The 17,618-nt window shown below is 43.7% G+C and overlaps 1 protein-coding gene across 1 annotated transcript in view; it reads left to right on the forward strand.

Moving 5' to 3' along the window:
* The first annotated feature begins 511 nt into the window (after nt 1-511).
* CMTM8 (CKLF like MARVEL transmembrane domain containing 8) overlaps nt 512-17,618 on the forward strand; it is a 46,339-nt gene continuing 29,232 nt past the window's right edge. The window contains exon 1 of the mRNA XM_061355689.1: nt 512-821. Within this exon, the coding sequence (XP_061211673.1) occupies nt 651-821 (171 nt within the window). The 5' untranslated portion in view covers nt 512-650. The remainder of the gene's footprint in view (nt 822-17,618) is intronic.

The raw sequence follows: 17,618 nt of genomic DNA on the forward strand, positions 1-17,618 counted from the left end.
TCCTAAGCCTCTTGCTCTCTTCCTGCTGCACTTCATGGTGGCTCCTCTTCCAACACCTTCCCACTGAGGAGTAATGGCAGCCAGTGGGAACAACAACCCAAAGCGTGGGCAACAGTCTAGATGGGCAATGATGGCAGGCAGCTGCGCCTGGACCCCAAACCATGCTCACCCATGAGGCTGTGGCACGGTTTCCCTTGGGTGTTTTTCCAGAGGAGGTCTCGCTCAACTTGGCCCTCAGCCGCACTGGTCCCAAGGCCTCCGTGTGTATAAAAGCCGGGAGGTGAGGGGATGGTGGCTCCCTCAGATGGCCCTTCCCTGGCGCTAAGCAATCCAGGGCCAAGATCCCTCACGGCGGCCGATCCCCCCAGCCCCATGAGCTGTCCGCCCTGCTCCCGCCGAAGGGCAGCTCCGGACTGGCTGGGCTGGCTCCCGGGCGGGTGGCCTCCCGCCAGGCCCGCCCCTCTGCCTGGGGTCGGGCGCAGAGCACAGTGCCCGCCGGGCTGAGGTGAGGGGCTGCTCACGGCGCTGGGGGCACACAAAGCGGGGGTGGCGGCGGGCCCTTTCCCGCCGCCCGTGAGGAGGCAGCCGGCCTCGCCTCCGCCCCGCCGCCAGTCTCGGCGCTGGCCGGGGGCAGCCCCGCGGCGCCGACCATGGAGCCGCCGGTGCCGCAGCCTCAGGAGCAGCCGCCGCGCCCTCGGTCCCACACGGTCACCACCACCAGCAGCTCCTTCACCGCCAACCTGTCGGCCAGCTCAAGCACCCTTGCCTACGACAGGGAGTTCCTGCGGACGCTTCCCGGGCTCTTCATGGTGACCGAGATCGTGAGTGGCCCCGGGCGGCCGCCGGCCGCAGAGGAGCCGGGGCGGGGGGTGCGCAGAGGGGCAGGCCTTGGGGTCCTCGCTGTGGGTTGGAGGTTGGGATATTGCCCCTCGGTTCATCACCTGAAACGGCTTCTGTGGGTCCGAAGGGAAGGGATGGTGAGGAAACAAGGGCGGCTCCATGGGGGGGGGGGGGAGGGGGGATGGATACACACATTGCTCCTGCCCCAAAAGTATTGACACATGCAAAAGTAACACAGGGTACATACTGTCTTTATAGTCTCCCGCAGTGCTTGCGGTATCATTACCTCTCATAGTGGAAAAATACGTTTTGGCAGGCCAGGAACTGTTTTTTTGGAGGCTTTTCTTTGACTACATTGGTTTTATACATTCTGTACTTCATAGCGCACAGGTAACCATTACTTAAAAGTTAATTGGGTAACTTATCTTCATTCTGTGGGTCAGTAAAAAACATTTTCTTATGCCCTTGGTGATTAGATATAGCTGTGCAGAGTGGATTTTGAACTAGCACCTTTTGGTGGTGTTACTTTTGGAGGTACTTTATAATGTGTAAATGAATGTACAGAGGGCCAGGGAGTATGGGGCTTAGTCCTTTGTTTTAGTACTGTTCGCACTAACAACACAACCCTAGTTGTAGAAGAGTCTTACTTCTACTTAAAGCCTGCCTACTCTTACCGTGTTAAGCAGTAGATACTCAGCATCTCCACTGAAAGTCAGTGTTTCTTTCAAGTTTGCTTATCTACATGATTAGTAGTTAAGGAAGTCAAAGGGCTGGTTGCCCCCACTAATTTTTTGAGCTTCCAGTGTGATTTTGCTTTGATGATGTTGGAAGGATTAACTTATCTGACCAGATTCATTTTCAAGGCTTGAAAACATTGTGCTTCACCAGAGCAGCGGAATGACTATTGGTTTTGCTGACTTCAAAGTTAAAATAACTATGTGAAGCTTCAGGCTGAAGTACAGTGTAGGACCTAAGGCAGGAACAGTGCCATGAGAGAGAGGATGCACATTGAGATGCCAGTCACTGTGCAGGACAGTAGTGGTGAGTGTGAAGTCAGAGCCTGATACAAGGTAACTTGTATGCCAGCATGGTTGAGAATTCTGGTGATATTTAGCAGGTAGGTGATTGTAGGCTCATTTCAGTTCAGGCACTGTAAGGGTTTTGGTAGATCTGCGGGTAAAAAGTCTTCATTTATGAACTAGAGGTACTCAGGGCTTTTCTCAGGCCCTGCTGGAATGTGGAATATTCAGCCAACCTGCTAATATTCCATAGGCTGCAACTACATTGAGCTACATGGCCATAGGGCATAGACACGCTCTTGCTTACTCTTTGTTGGAAGCGTGCTTTTGTTTTTGTGTTGACAGGTGGTGATGGTGATGTATGTATAGTTTACTTCTCTAAACAGAGTGATGATGGGGTTTAGGGGGACTTTCTATCAGCCATTTCTGACTCCTGGAATAATTATAAAACTATTATTCAGCCACCATTTTTTAAAGGTTTGAGTCCACTGATGTTGAGTTTGTTAATATCGACATTTAGAGCAAGCTTTGGTTTAAGTTTCGTAAGCACTTGAGAACATGTTTACCAGCTTCAGAAAGAACTTTAGCACTACCTAACTTCGCAGGCTAGTGTAGAGTTGTGTCTTCATTACAGGCTTCCACATATGTATTTTTATTGATCAACAGTGTGAAGATGTGTAGTTTCTGGCAAACTCCAAGGAGCTAACAGAAGTCTCTAATGTAGATGAACTTATACTGGGTTTTGATGATGTATTTGAGAGAATGGAGAATGGTTTTAATTCTAGGTTGAAAGCAATAAGGAAGGCCCTACAGAAGCAGAGTATTGCTAGATACTGCCTTTGAGGAAATACTTCTGGTTCTTCACTTATTTTTTTAAAGCAAGTAGAACAGCTGTTGTTCTGTGAAATTAAAGGGAAAGAAAAATGTATTAGCGAATATATTGATGTGGAATTAACTGAAATAACAGCTGTTATTAAAGTCCAGTGAGTATCTATGTATGTGTGTGTGCATATAGATGTTTGGTACTGGGTTTGGTCAAGCCTCTTCCACCAGTTGTGTATGGTCTTTTTATTCTGAGAGAAAATGGGCTTTAAGGGAGAGAGCATTACTAGCTTTACACAGGATCTCTGTTTCAAAATTGGCTGCGCCTATTCAGCTGTAATGGCTTTTTGTACTCTAAATCAGTCAGTTCCTGACTGTTCTGGTCATCCTACAGATATATATATAAAAGCTGAGGCCTGACTGCACAGATTGGCTCTTTGAGTTATTTCTGACCCTCAGTACTGATCCCCCAGCTCAGAGCATGATCTAAGAGCTAAGGATCTAAGAGCATGATCAGAGCTAAGGATCTACAAACCTGCAAATAGGACAGACTCATGTGCGTGTCTGAATTTCAGCCTCACGAGTTTGGAGTCTAGCGGATCATTTTGTGCTAAGAGCGTAAGTTCACTTCTGCTGCCCCTGCTCTGGAGAAACCCACAAGACGGACAGGGAAGAGGGCTGGGTTTAGTAATATCTGTTATTGATGTAGCTGCTCATCTGCCAGACCCTGTGTCCCGTCCCGTCGTCCCTTGTCGTTCCCCCCATCGTCCGTCCGTCCATCCCCCCTCCTTCATGTTAAAGCTAAGCTAGGGGTGTTAAACAACAGTGTTAAATGTTCTGAGAGTTTGCACTGTGGGGCTGCATAAATATTTGATTATTGCTGCTGTCAGTCAATAACATGTATGAGCAAGAAGAGCACAGCCTGTCACCCCTGGCTCTGAAACTGGAGCTCTCTTCTCTGTATAGGCAAAGGGCAAATCTGTGTTATTCTTTTTCACCAAAGACAATGGAAAAGCACATTATTAAATCTTACAGCCCCTTAAATGAAGGATCTAGATCAGGTTTTGCTCTTACTTCTCTAGTTTGGGTGCTGTGAAGATGAATTAACTGCCACATGGATTTCTACGTGTATTGTGGTTTAATGACACAGTAAATTCAGTTTAACTGCTTCTACTAAGAGATTTTTTGCAGTGCTGCAAAACACTGGTCTGTCATTAACTCAGTCTGCTGTTTCCAATTTGTTCTAAATGAGTCACCTTTATAAAGACAGGTTTTATGGTGGATCAGGTATTATCTCTTCTTTGTATAGCTGCTTTAAGCCAGCATAAATCTAGGATGAGATTGACTGTGCATATTGAGCAATAATAGAGTCATGTACCCAAACACGGTTCAGTATAATTTTGTAATGCATTTGGCCTTGCATTGCACACATCTAGTATGAATGAACCAGGAACGCAGCCTGAAGTGTAGGCTGAATTAGCTGGTGCTGACAGATTTCCTTTGCCTTCTACATCTGCCTCTGTGACAAGAGAGCATACAAGGTTTCTTGCCACTCACTGGAGAAGAGCTGGGGTTAGTTTATTTCAGTGCAAAGAGGAAAATAGAAAATGCCACTGTGTTTCTGAGAGAGCCATTTGGGAACTGGCTTATCAAAAATTATTACTGAAGTAATGATGCTTGCTGAACAGGGCAGGGAATTCTGGCTCTGGAGAACTGGATTCGCTGGCCCTAGCTGGCCAGTGACTACTGAGAATGAATTTACCTGCATCTAACATCTCTGAATGCCGTATCTATTCATGGAATGTGGATACAAATCTTTGTAAGGCACACTGAGATCTGTTGGTGAAAACTAGTATATAAGACATTAGCAATGTTACATAAAGTCTTCAGTTTGGATGTCCATCACCTGGCTTGACACTTAAGTAAAAATATGTAAAAATATGTCCTATAGAAGATAGTTGATACTAATTTCTATAGTGTAACACCCATCCCCCAGAAGGATTTGTAGTTTGAAAAGAAGAGAGTACAGCCATTTCCAGAGACTTCTTTTGAGTGTTTCTTTTCTGTACAGCGATGGCCCAGAAAGACTATATATTTGTCTTCCTGGGTATTTATGGCCAAGGTAAATGATGGTTAGTGATACTTCCTCAGACCTCTAAATCAGCTTCTCAAGTCAAACATTATGGATCACTTTAGGGAGGTAGAGTTTTGTGGTTGCTATGGTTGTACTTATAATAATATTTACTTTCTACCATGATAACACCAATTGCTTCAGATTGTTTGCTTCACACTGGTGTATTGCTAGATGCAGTCTCTTAAAACTTGCCCTCGTAATTTTAAGGCTTGTGTCCTTAACAAAGCAAATACTCCATATCTTGGAAAGGTTTGGAAGGTTGTTATGCTACTGCTGCAAGTGAGATCTTGTAAATTATAGGAAATTGTAATTACAGTTGCATTTCTTTATTCTTTCAGGGAAATGCTTAGAATAAGATATGTACTTGAAATAGAAGCCTGAATGGAGGGTCTTTACATTATTAGCACCACATAAAATTATGGTTCAAATTTACATTTCTGGACAAGGAAAATAATTTTGATCACTGTTTCATTATTATTCATATGTAAGATTTCTGAAGGGTTAATTCAGAAAAGAAATCCTATTGAATTTGTTTATTCTTCTAGTAATGTGGTGAGCCTCTGAATATTAAATAGATACTGAAAGGTATTTCAGATTTAAGATATTGAGATTACCAATCTAGAACAACTGGGTATGTCCAAATGTTTATTCAGTAGGCTTTCCCCTTTTTTTTTCCTCTGAGATGCACAAAAATAATCTACAAATATTCAAATTTTGAATTAAGTTATAAATAAAAATAATAAATGTTAAGAAAAACAGAAATAATAGAGTGGGACCATGTACTATGTAAAAGCTGAAAGTTTTACTTTGTTATTTAAAGCTCTTCTTGCATTTAGCTTTCTCTTTCAGTCTTATGCCCTCTCTGACTGCAGTTCAGAGTTTTGTATATAGATTCCATGCTCCTCCTGCACCCCCAGTTGGTGGAATAGCCCTGAGGTGCATAGAAGGAGTTTCATAAAGCCCTTTTCCTCACCTGAGTAACAGCAAGACTTTCTCTTCTATCAGGGATAGCAGAGATTTTTTTTTCTGATTGTAGTTTTTTTTTTTTCTTTAATGCAATTTTTACTCCAGTCATAGCATCCCTGCTTGCATGAAGCTGATAGAACTTGAGACACTTTCTGACATGCTGAATAAGTGCTTTACCTAGAGGAGATGTACATATGCATGGTCTTAAAATAATACACTTTGTTTTACTGAGTGAAAATACATTATCCTGTACTAGTCAGTCACTCCATCCAGTAGCTTCATTTTCCTGTGCATGAATAAAACCTCCATACAATATAAAGTCTAAGCTTTCTCTTTTGCTCCTGATCAGACAAAACTCCCACTGAAGTCAGGTTTCAGGTCTCCCTTTTTTAGGTGCTCTGTTGTTCCAATGCTAACCCTTACTTAGCTGTCCTTAGTGTAGGAAATACACACATCTACATGATTTTTGTCTTTCTCTAGGAAGTTGTTTAAAGTTCTCATACAGTTGTTTAAAGTTCTGTTTCCTTAAAGGTTTTTGGTTTTCTGGACAGGATCAGGATGTTTCCTTGGGAAGAGAGAACTGTTTGGGGGACACAAGAAGACAGAAGCTTTGGAAAGTGCTGTCTGGAATGAGCTCCAAGCACAGATAGAAACAGTATTAGGACTGATATGGCAAGAGGGTGAAAATGCCTCTTGGATTGAATGCAGGTATTTTAAAAAAGGTCAAATATGCAAAATATTATCAATAACTCAAGGTTAAGGTAGAATATGTATGAAATGTCATGAGAAGAATGCTTTAAAGAGATACTTAAACATCAGCTTTGTTCTTGGATGGATAGTGAATAGGGTTCTTTTTCCTTCATCCCTCCCAAACCCTAGAAAACAATTTATTTTCTTTCTTTTGTACCTACAAAAATTTTGTACTTACAAAGCTAATTTTAAAGATTCGGGGGGGGGGGGGAAGGAAGGGGAGCTAAAGCAGCCTGTGTCTGTATGTTGGTGAAACATGCAGTCCTCCCATTATTCCTAATGGAATAGGCACAGCTTCCTAGGAGCTTTGCATGATGCTGTGCCTGGGTGTGTGACTCATGAGGATGAGTGCTGAAGCTAAAACCATCAGGATCTAAGGACAAAGGTAGATAATATAGTTGGAAGGAGACTGGGATTGCATCCCTGAAATTGCCTTTTCCAGCTATGCCAGCTGGTCCAATAAAAATCATATGGAAGACTTCTTATTTTGTTTCCCCAGAAGTCCTATATCCCTGGGTAGTTGCACTATGGGAACTGAGTTGCTTGTGAAGACAGTGATATTGTGAAATACAGTAAGTGATGGAGATAATTGATGCTATGTTTTGTCCTAGAAAGGATATGAATCCTGGACTTGTCTCTGCCCCTTTTCTTTGTGATTGTTAGTTTGCTGGTTTGTTGGTTTTTTTCCTACCTTTGTGTTATATTCTTATTTTCCTCTTTCTGCATGGGATTCCTGCCTTCTCCTTGGACTGAATTATTACACAATGTTAAGACTTCAAATAAGAGGATCTTAAAATACTCTCTGCCTATCTAAAAAACATTTTCCATGCTGTATGATGAAGAGGTGTATTTGCTGGCCAAGTAGTAAGAATGCAAGCAGGGAAAGAATGCAAACAAGAAGGGTAATTGAGTGTGATTCACACAGCACTCTTGCACAATCACAAACGGCCACTAGGCTTCTGACTCCTGGTCTTAAGCATTAACAAAGTGCTGCTTCCACAGCAAGAGCAGATGCCTTTCATTTCTGCCCTAGGGTTCTGGGAGCAGTCTAGGGTACCTGGGGAACCTGTGGATGTGTCTGCTCTGTGCCATGTTCTGCACTGACTGCATAACAGCAACAGACAGGGTTGGAGCAGCAGTGGCTCAAGGATGATTCTTAAAAACCGAATTCTTAAAACCACAGAGAAAGAAATTCTGTTGGGGATTCTGAACCCTTCTGAGTGGGAAGTGTAGAGGGAATTATGGTGTGTTGCTGTTGTTTGATGAGCGTCTTCTCATTCAGCCTGCTGTTCTTTCTGTTCTCTCCTGGGTATAACAAGTGTCATATATTGTGTTCTAATGATCCTGTTCTGTATATTTTTAGCTTTGTTTTCCTTTTGGATAAAATACATATTGTAACAGTGTGGTATTTCTGTACTTATTCCAATTCCAGAAGAGCAGTAGAAAGTGCGTCTTGCAGAGAGGATCAAGCCCTCTTTTCTAGGGTCAAATAAATAGCAAACAGATTTTAACATCCATCAGACTTTTGGCAAAGAAGTTCTGTTCATGTGGCCAGAGTCAGTTCCTGTGGAAGCTGCTGGCACCTATGCACCTGCCTCTAAAAGGAGCAGCTCAGGTGTAAGACTGGTAGAACTTGAGTAAAGAAGGCATTGAGTAAAGAAAGAATCAAGTCACCACTTTTAGTGGCAGCTGGGTCTGGTCCAAGAAAGGTTTGGTGTTAAGCTCATGTTAGTGAACTGTAAAAGGCTGTGTCTATATTCAGTATTCATTAATAATGGATCCAGGCTTTGCTAGAACTTTGCTACGCAGATTTGTATCTGTCCTGGTCAGGACTGCATTTTTGCCAATAGAGCACAATATTGGGTGTTTACACTGTTCGTTTTTGCAAGGTATGAGTGTGCAGATGATGTTGATGCAACCACAAATTTGCTGAGACAAAAATCTTCGAAGCAAAACTAAACCAGTTTCAACAAATTTGCATTATTACAGTGATGCTGTCCCAGCAGTTTGTTCTGGGCAGCCACAGTATTTCTGGTCTGATATGTGATGCTCTAAAATCAGATTTTGTAGGACTGAGTATGCATGGTAATAATCAGGAAGATGTTGTCGGTCTTTGGATGCATCGTAATCTAGTTACAAAGACTAAATATATTGAAAAATCCTAGGTAGGACTGGAAAGAGGCCATGTGGGGAAAGCAGCCTCTCTGATACTACTCTGGTAATTGTTGCTTGTGTTTAGTTGATGGCTTGATGTGCGCAGCTACAAGGGTCAAGAACCTCTGCCTCAAACAGACTGGTTCGTATTATGAGCTTTAAATGTGACTGCTATGCCCAGCTCTGGTTTTAAATATTTTGAAGGTGCCACTGTTTTGCATAGAATCCATATATACAGGCACTAACTGGCTTCCTTCTCTACCCTTCCCTCTGTATGTGTGTATAGTGATTACATGAAAGTCTCTTTAATATGTCTTTTAGCATCTGCCCTCTTTATTCAACAGTAGTGCTATTACCAAGTCTGCAGCTCCTGCAGTAGGTAACAGCTGAAGGTGATTTTGAGAAATTGTAGGAGAAACTTTAAAATGCAGATCCAGAGAGTGCTGCAGGCAGGAATTAAGCACTGAGGGCAGGGGAGCAGAAAAAAAAAAAAAAAGAAAAGAAAAAAGCCTCCAATGTAAGGAAAACCTCTGCAATGTGTCTGTCTATAAAATGATACTTCAACTGATAATATCAGGCTTGGTTGTATCACAGTATCACAGTAGGTTAGAGATTGGAAGGGACCTCAAAAGATCATCTAGTCCAATCCCCCTGCCGGAGCAGGAACACCTAGATAAGGTTACACAGGAACGTGTCCAGGCGGGTCTTGAATGTCTCCAAAGAAGGAGATTCCACAACCTCCCTGGGCAGCCTGTTCCAGTGTTCCGTCACCCTCACTGAGAAGAAGTTTCTTCTCAGGTTTAAGTGGAACCTCTTGTGCTCCAATTTGTATCCATTACCCCTTGTCCTTTCATTGTTTGCCACTGAGAAGAGCCTGGCTCCATCCTCGTGACACTCCCCCTTTATATATTTATATACACTAATAAGGTCACCCCTCAATCTCCTCTTCTCCAAACTGTAGAGACCCAGCTCCCTCAGTCTTTCCTCATAAGGGAGATGCTCCACTCCCTTAATCATCTTAGTTGCCCTGCGCTGGACTCTCTCCAGCAGGTCCCTGTCCTTTTTAAACTGAGGGGCCCAGAACTGGACACAATATTCCAGATGAGGTCTCACCAGGGCAGAGTAGAGGGGAAGGAGGACCTCTCTCGACCTACTAACCACCCCCCTTCTAATACACCCCAGGATGCCATTGGCCTTCTTGGCCACAAGGGCACAGTGTCGGCTCATGGTCACCCTGTCGTCCACCAGGACCCCCAGGTCCCTCTCCCCTACACTGCTCTCTAACAGGTCGTTCCCCAGCCTATACTGGAACCTGGGGTTGTTCCTGCCCAGATGCAGGACTCTACACTTTCCCTTGTTATATTTCATCAAGTTATTCCCCGCCCAGCTCTCCAGCCTGTCCAGGTCCCTCTGGATGGCAGCACAGCCTTCCGGCGTGTCGGCCACCCCTCCCAGCTTAGTGTCATCAGCAAACTTGCTGATAGTACACTCAATTCCCTCATCTAAATCGTTAATGAATATATTAAATAATACTGGTCCCAGTACCGACCCTTGAGGCACTCCACTAGATACAGGCCTCCAACTAGACTCCGCCCCATAGACTACAACTCTCTGGCTTCTCTCCTTCAGCCAGTTCACAGTCCACCTCACTACCCGATCATCCAGACCACACTTCCTCAATTTAGCTCCAAGTGGAGACAGCCTCTGTAGGGCAGACTGACAAGGATCAGGGGAGGGGAGGGTAAATCAGTGGTTAGATGCCTGCTACTACTCCTGTAGGTTGGAAAGCATAAACAAATGCACAGTTGCCTTCTACAGACTCAGAGCATAACTGTGATACATGCTGGGGTGGGTGGTGCTTTTATTCAATCCTTAGAAGGGAAGAAAACCACCCCAAAATAATGGCATCTGCAGTGATTTCCAAGTGCAAGGTCCTACACCTGGGTCGGAGCAATCCCAGGCACAGCTACAGGGGCAGAGAAGAGATTCAGAGCAGCCCTGTGGAGAAGGACTTAGGGGTGTTGGTCAATGAGAAACCAAAGGGTTGGGCAGAGCCTTGGGTGAGACGGTTTAGTGTGAGGTGTCCCTGCCCATGGCAGGGGGGTTGGAAGTAGATGATCTTGAGGTCCTTTCTAACCCTAGCTATTCTACGATTGTATGATTTGGGTTTAGTTTGATTTCTAAACCATGCGGTAGCCTGCTGCCAGTAACATCATGTTTCAGAGAGTTTGTGTGTGTAGCAGGCACATATGAGACCACTAAAAAAATAGTATAGTTGAAGGTCTTGGCCATTAGGAAGTGCCAGAATTGATGCTCACCCTGGCAGAACTGGTTTCGTACTGCATTGTGTGTGGGCACTAGAAGCCAGTCAAAACTTGCGTGGTCATGTTATTTTTGTGAAGAAACTTCTTTCATAGTTGTTGCACAGGAGAGTTTCTCTGGGAGTAACCAGAATACTGTACATACAGCATACAGGGAGGAAAGCATGTTGTGAGTAAGGAAAGGGATTATTGAAAAAGAAAGGATGGTCTCGTGGCTAATTGTTTCCTTGGAAATTTTGATTTTTATCTTATGCTTGCACCAGTATTCCCATGGGATGCTAGATAAAGGCAAGTAAGCTTCAGTGTGCTTGCTTTCGTCCTTGTTTTCTGGATCCCTAACTTCGAGTCTGAGGTGCAAAAGAAATAGCAGTTGTGGCTGTAGTCAGTAGTAGCTAAGTTCTGAAGAGGCAAAATGCAGTGCCATATTGAGTGCTATGGAGGGAGAAAAGTTTTCGAGTGAAATCTGGCAAGAAGTACTCGACCTTAATTTTAGTGCACTGGCTGTAAAATCAGGATACCATACTTGTTTATCTCAGAAATACTTTTAATAGTCTACTAATGACCTGCAAGATAATTCAGAGGTAACGAAGTACTTTTAAAGAGTCCAACCAGATACAAAGCTCTGAGTTGCTGGCAGGGAGCAAGTCTGCATGCCACGCAAGTAAACAAAGAGAAAGCAAATCAGTGGAAGGCATTAGTTCTGAAGAAGGCTCCCCCTTCTGTTGCTGCATGCAGGTGTTGTGGAGAATGGGAAAGTCTGTGGTCATGTAATTACAGATTATAACTAATGAAGAATTAAGATTTGTGAAGTACTTATTTCCGGTGGTGTTGCATACTTAACTGAAAGGATTTCAACATGTATTTATGCCTGTTTCTCTCTTGTCCAGTCTTCTGCCTCTTTGTCCCAATCTTCCAAGTTGTGGATTTTTTTTTTTGTTAGTTGGGGTTTTTTTGTCATTTTGGGGTTTTTTTTGTCCCTTCATTCCTTCAAGCCTTCTTGCTTAGGGCAACTTGCGGAGGTCTGCTTTGCATGATCTTCATCCAGTCTGCTATTCTTCAGATTTGACACAGATGGTCAACGTAGAAAGATGCAGCTCCTACTGTAAGAATTTGGCATAATGGGCTCTTAGGAGAGGAGGTGTGAGGCAACTGAAAGAACAGGCTCTTCTCAATATGAGGCATTCATCTTTAATGGTTTCATAAAGCTGTAGGTGGACAAAACTGTGAAAAATACTGTAGTATTTTAGAACAGTATTAGAAATACTGATACAGTGATTTAGGAGGTTATTGGGGAATATTGTGTTTGGTTCTTGCATTGTGGAATATGCTTTTCTTTAAATAAACAAATGCTTTTGGCTGAGCCATAGGTGTAGAGTAGGTTGGACAGACCTGGGTTTTGTCAGACCTACCAAAATCTTGTGATAACCTCAATGAAGGATTTTTAGAAAAAGGCTGAAAAGTTCTTCAGTATAAGAAATTTGGGATTGTCTTGGTTTAACCCCAGCCAGACAGCTTGTGCACTCACTCCCAGTGAGTGGTGCCGGGCTGGAAGCAGTTGAGGCTCATGTTCCCCCCGGGGGGCTCCCCTGCCTTCCCTGCTCCTGGGAAAAAGTATGAGATAAGAGCAGTCCAGCAACCAATGTACAACACAAATCACCACTGCTACCACCAACAACAGCAATGATAAGAGAAAAGAACAAGGGAAAAGAGTACAATACCACCCGCCGAACAACAAGTCTGACCCCAAAGACCCCCTGTCCTTCCAGGTAACTCCCAGTTACCTCCTGGGCATGATGTGCTGTGGTATGGAATACCTCTTTGGTCAGCTTGGGTCTGCTTCCTCCTGGCTTCCCCTCCTCCCTGGCAGAGCACGAGACTCACAAAGTCCTTGGCCAAACCAAAACATCATTGTTATCAGCTCTGTTCCCAGCCAGAAAGTCAAAACACAGCACTGCACCCGCTACCAAGAAAGAGAAAAAATGACTGCTACTGCTGAACCCAGGACAGGGATGCATGGAATAGCAGAATCTCTGTTGGGATTTATTATTGATATTTGAAAACGTTGCTGTGTGCATAAGCCATGCTGATTGGACTGTGCAATACAGTTACAGCAGTTATTTACTACTGTGGATTGCCAGTTGACCTCCAAGATGAAAATATTTCTCCTTCCCTGTGCTGTTACTAACATGTAGCACAGTACAAATGAATACATTATTAGTGTACTTTTTTCTTCACAGTATCACAGTATCACAGTAGGTTAGAGATTGGAAGGGACCTCAAAAGATCATCTAGTCCAATCCCCCTGCCGGAGCAGGAACACCTAGATAAGGTTACACAGGAACGTGTCCAGGCGGGTCTTGAATGTCTCCAAAGAAGGAGATTCCACAACCTCCCTGGGCAGCCTGTTCCAGTGTTCCGTCACCCTCACTGAGAAGAAGTTTCTTCTCAGGTTTAAGTGGAACCTCTTGTGCTCCAATTTGTACCCATTACCCCTTGTCCTTTCATTGTTTGCCACTGAGAAGAGCCTGGCTCCATCCTCGTGACACTCCCCCTTTATATATTTATATACACTAATAAGGTCACCCCTCAATCTCCTCTTCTCCAAACTATAGAGACCCAGCTCCCTCAGTCTTTCCTCATAAGGGAGATGCTCCACTCCCTTAATCATCTTAGTTGCCCTACGCTGGACTCTCTCCAGCAGGTCCCTGTCCTTTTTAAACTGAGGGGCCCAGAACTGGACACAATATTCCAGATGAGGTCTCACCAGGGCAGAGTAGAGGGGAAGGAGGACCTCTCTCGACCTACTAACCACCCCCCTTCTAATACAACCCAGGATGCCATTGGCCTTCTTGGCCACAAGGGCACAGTGTCGGCTCATGGTCACCCTGTCGTCCACCAGGACCCCCAGGTCCCTCTCCCCTACACTGCTCTCTAACAGGTCGTTCCCCAGCCTATACTGGAACCTGGGGTTGTTCCTGCCCAGATGCAGGACTCTACACTTTCCCTTGTTATATTTCATCAAGTTATTCCCCGCCCAGCTCTCCAGCCTGTCCAGGTCTTGCTGGATGGCAGCACAGCCTTCTGGCGTGTCGGCCACCCCTCCCAGCTTAGTGTCATCAGCAAACTTGCTGATAGTACACTCAATTCCCTCATCTAAATCGTTGATGAATATATTAAATAATACTGGTCCCAGTACCGACCCTTGAGGCACTCCACTAGATACAGGCCTCCAACTAGACTCCGCCCCATAGACTACAACTCTCTGGCTTCTCTCCTTCAGCCAGTTCACAGTCCACCTCACTACCCGATCATCCAGACCACACTTCCTCAATTTAGCCGCAAGGATGCTGTGGGAGACCGTGTCAAACGCTTTGCTGAAGTCGAGGTAGACCACATCCACCGCTCTACCATCATCCATCCACCGCGTTATTTCCTCATAAAAGGCTACAAGATTGGTCAAGCATGACTTCCCCTTGGTGAAGCCATGTTGACTGCCCCTCATAACCCTCTTATCCTTGATATGCCTTAAGATGGCACCAAGGATAAGGTGTTCCATCACTTTCCCAGGAATGGAGGTGAGGCTAACCGGTCTATAGTTACCCGGTTCCTCCTTCTTGCCCTTTTTGAAGACAGGAGTGACATTTGCTTTCCTCCAGTCCTCAGGCACCTCTCCCGTTTCCCAAGACTTGGTAAAGATGATGGAGAGCGGTCTAGCAATGACCTCAGCCAGTTCCCTCAGCACCCGCGGGTGCATCCCATCTGGACCCATGGATTTATGGATATCCAGATTGCTCAACTGGTCTTTAACCCATTCCTCATCAACTAAGGCAGACCACTCCGTTGACCTATCTTCATCCGGGGTCTCAGCGGTACAGGGCTCTTCAGGACTGCCTCCAGCAGAGTAGACAGAGACAAAGAAGTCATTCAGTAACTCTGCCATCTCTGTATCTTCTGTCACCAGGGCACCCGTCCCGTTCATCAGCGGGCCTACATTGCCTCTGGTGTTAGTTTTACCTGCCATGTATTTGAAAAAGCTCTTTCTGCTGTCCTTGACCCCTCTCGCCAGCTTTAATTCCAAGGAGGCCTTAGCCATCCTAGCAGCTTTCCTACATCCTCTAGCAGCAGCCTTATATTCTTCCCAAGTGGCCAGCCCTTCTTTCCATGACCTGTAAACTCTCCTCTTCCACTTGAGCATACCGAGCAATTCCCTATTTAACCACGCAGGTCTCCTGACCCTCTTCCTCGACTTCCTACGTGTCGGGATGCTCCGATCTTGAGCTCGGAATTCTTCCCCTAATGCAAAGGAATGAGTCTGGATAATCAAAAGTAAAGTGAAATTAGTACTGAACAAAAAAACCATTGTCATTGGGAAACTGCTATGTCTAGTTTTGGAAAACCACAATTCTTATTTTACTCTCTTGAATAGATTCTTACATTGATGGGACTTAACTTTACAAGGCAGTGTGTAAGAGAAAAGTAATGATCTACTTGAAGAGATGGCTTCTCTATGGTGTTTTCTGTTTGAATTGTGACTTCCATCTGAGGGTGTACAAAACCAGTCTTGAACATATGACTCAGGCCTATAGAACTATAATTGAATGATGAGACTTAACAAGAGTGGAATAATGATAAACAACTTCTTATGTTACTGATTACATCTTCATTGTTCAATTCTGTACATCCAAAGAATTCTCCCTGTTTATTTTCTCAGCACAAAGGGTAGGAATCTTAGCCAGGAGTGTAAGGTTTCCAAACATTTTGTTCAAACTTGGGATTTCTTTCTAGACATTGTCAATCAGGAGACATGACCAGACACTTATAAAAAGAACTTGACATTCTCTTTATGCAGTAACTGAGAACTATCTAGCAAATGCTTGCCTGAAGCAAGTCAAGATAATGTATTAAAGGTGAGATGTGGTCTCTTAGTGTTTTACCAGCCCAAGTTAAAATAAAACTGAGTACACACCAATAACAGAGATGTAATTCTCTAAGCTTGGTTACATCTATTTTTTTCATTTTCTTATTAAGCTGAACAGGGTAATGCTAGCCTCAGGAAAAAAAAAAATAAAACCACCCAAAGCAACCCTCCCCAAATTATGCTGAAGTATTTTTCACTTACAGACCTGAGCTTTATTTCAAAATGCCTTTTCAGTTTAGGTCTCAGTTAGAAAACATGGTAAAGAAGTGCATTTTAGAAGAACACTTAATTTTGACTTGCGGTCATTTCTGTTTCTGTAAGATGAGGCAGTGTACACAAACAAGAAGATGACCCTGAGAAGAGGTGCAAATAGAGAACAGATGAGTTGATGGGAACGAAATCAGATTAAGATCTAATGTACACGAACAGTATTGTTTTGAAGGGGTTATAATGAATGTTATAATGTTACAACGAATAAGTTTGTGATGCTGTTAAAACCTATTGCAAATTTCCCATTTATTTAAGTCATCCCAGCGTACCTGCATATGCAATGAGCATAAACCTGAACATGAAAGCCTACCTACCCGGAAGGCTGTATGGCTAATCCATGCTTACATTGTTTGTTGGGCTCTTAAAGATCATCAGCTCCTTTCCGATAGTGATTTCCTATCCACTTGTTAGCATTTGGTAAAGGGGCGGTTCTGTTGTTCCTTCCTTTCAGCATTGAAGAAAAGTATATGCCCAGAAATTTTCCCCACTTGTTTCTTTTGCCAGTTCCATGGATTAGTCTAATAAGAGATCATGTCCCTCAAGACCTTTCCTCTCAAATACCCCTGCACAGAGTACTTGCTGTCAAATTAGGTTGAGATCAGGAGGAGCCTAATAACACTTTTTACCTGTTTTGATTTGACCTACTGTGCAAACGCTGACCCTGGGTAAAATGAAAGGCACAATTAACCCACTTGTTACCAGAATTCCCCCCCCCCAAGCCCTGTCTGTTACCAATTTATTTGTCCGTTTAATATGCACAGTTTCTTTGGCTCGAACAGAGTAGCTGATAGATGATAAAAGGGGAAGCTGAGCAAATCCATTCCTTGGACATGCCCTTTTATAACCCAAATGTCTAATTTCCATATTCCTTTAAAGCTCCCTGTAGTCATGTATCTCACAATACATGGAGATATCTTACATTGCGATGAATCTTTGGTCATTTTGTTACATACACATCACCATTACCTCATCATACTGTTAAATCCTAGGTTTCAAAACAGCTTAACATCACAAACATCAACCTAAACATGTTTCTTCAGTCCACTGTGTGTGTCCCATAGGTTTTCTGCCTTATCATATGACGTATGTCTTCTGCATCAAAGGCAAATCCCTATGCATGCTGTGTTTTTCCTTTTCCCTTTGTGTGAACTAGCAAAGCTCCCAGTTAGGGATGCCTTTCAGTGGCCTGATTCTTTTCTGCTTTTTTGGTTCTATTTGCTAAGGCCTGTAATATTGTTGGCAGTAGGAGATTACATTACATGCCTCTGGGTTTGTGCACACTTCATGATAGTGGACTGAATTTTCAATGTGTGTGGATTGAGCACTTAGATACTGGCATAGTTGGTAGCTTGAAAAGAAGGGTACCTGCAAAAATCCTACTTTTGCAGTCAAATCTTTTTTTTAGCTCTCTAAAAAATTTTCCC

Source organism: Neopsephotus bourkii, unplaced genomic scaffold (assembly GCF_033783945.1).
Source record: "Neopsephotus bourkii isolate Nb327-2 ecotype Australia unplaced genomic scaffold, CSIRO-AGI_Nbou_v1 NB_832, whole genome shotgun sequence".
Taxonomy (NCBI): Eukaryota; Metazoa; Chordata; class Aves; order Psittaciformes; family Psittacidae; genus Neopsephotus; species Neopsephotus bourkii.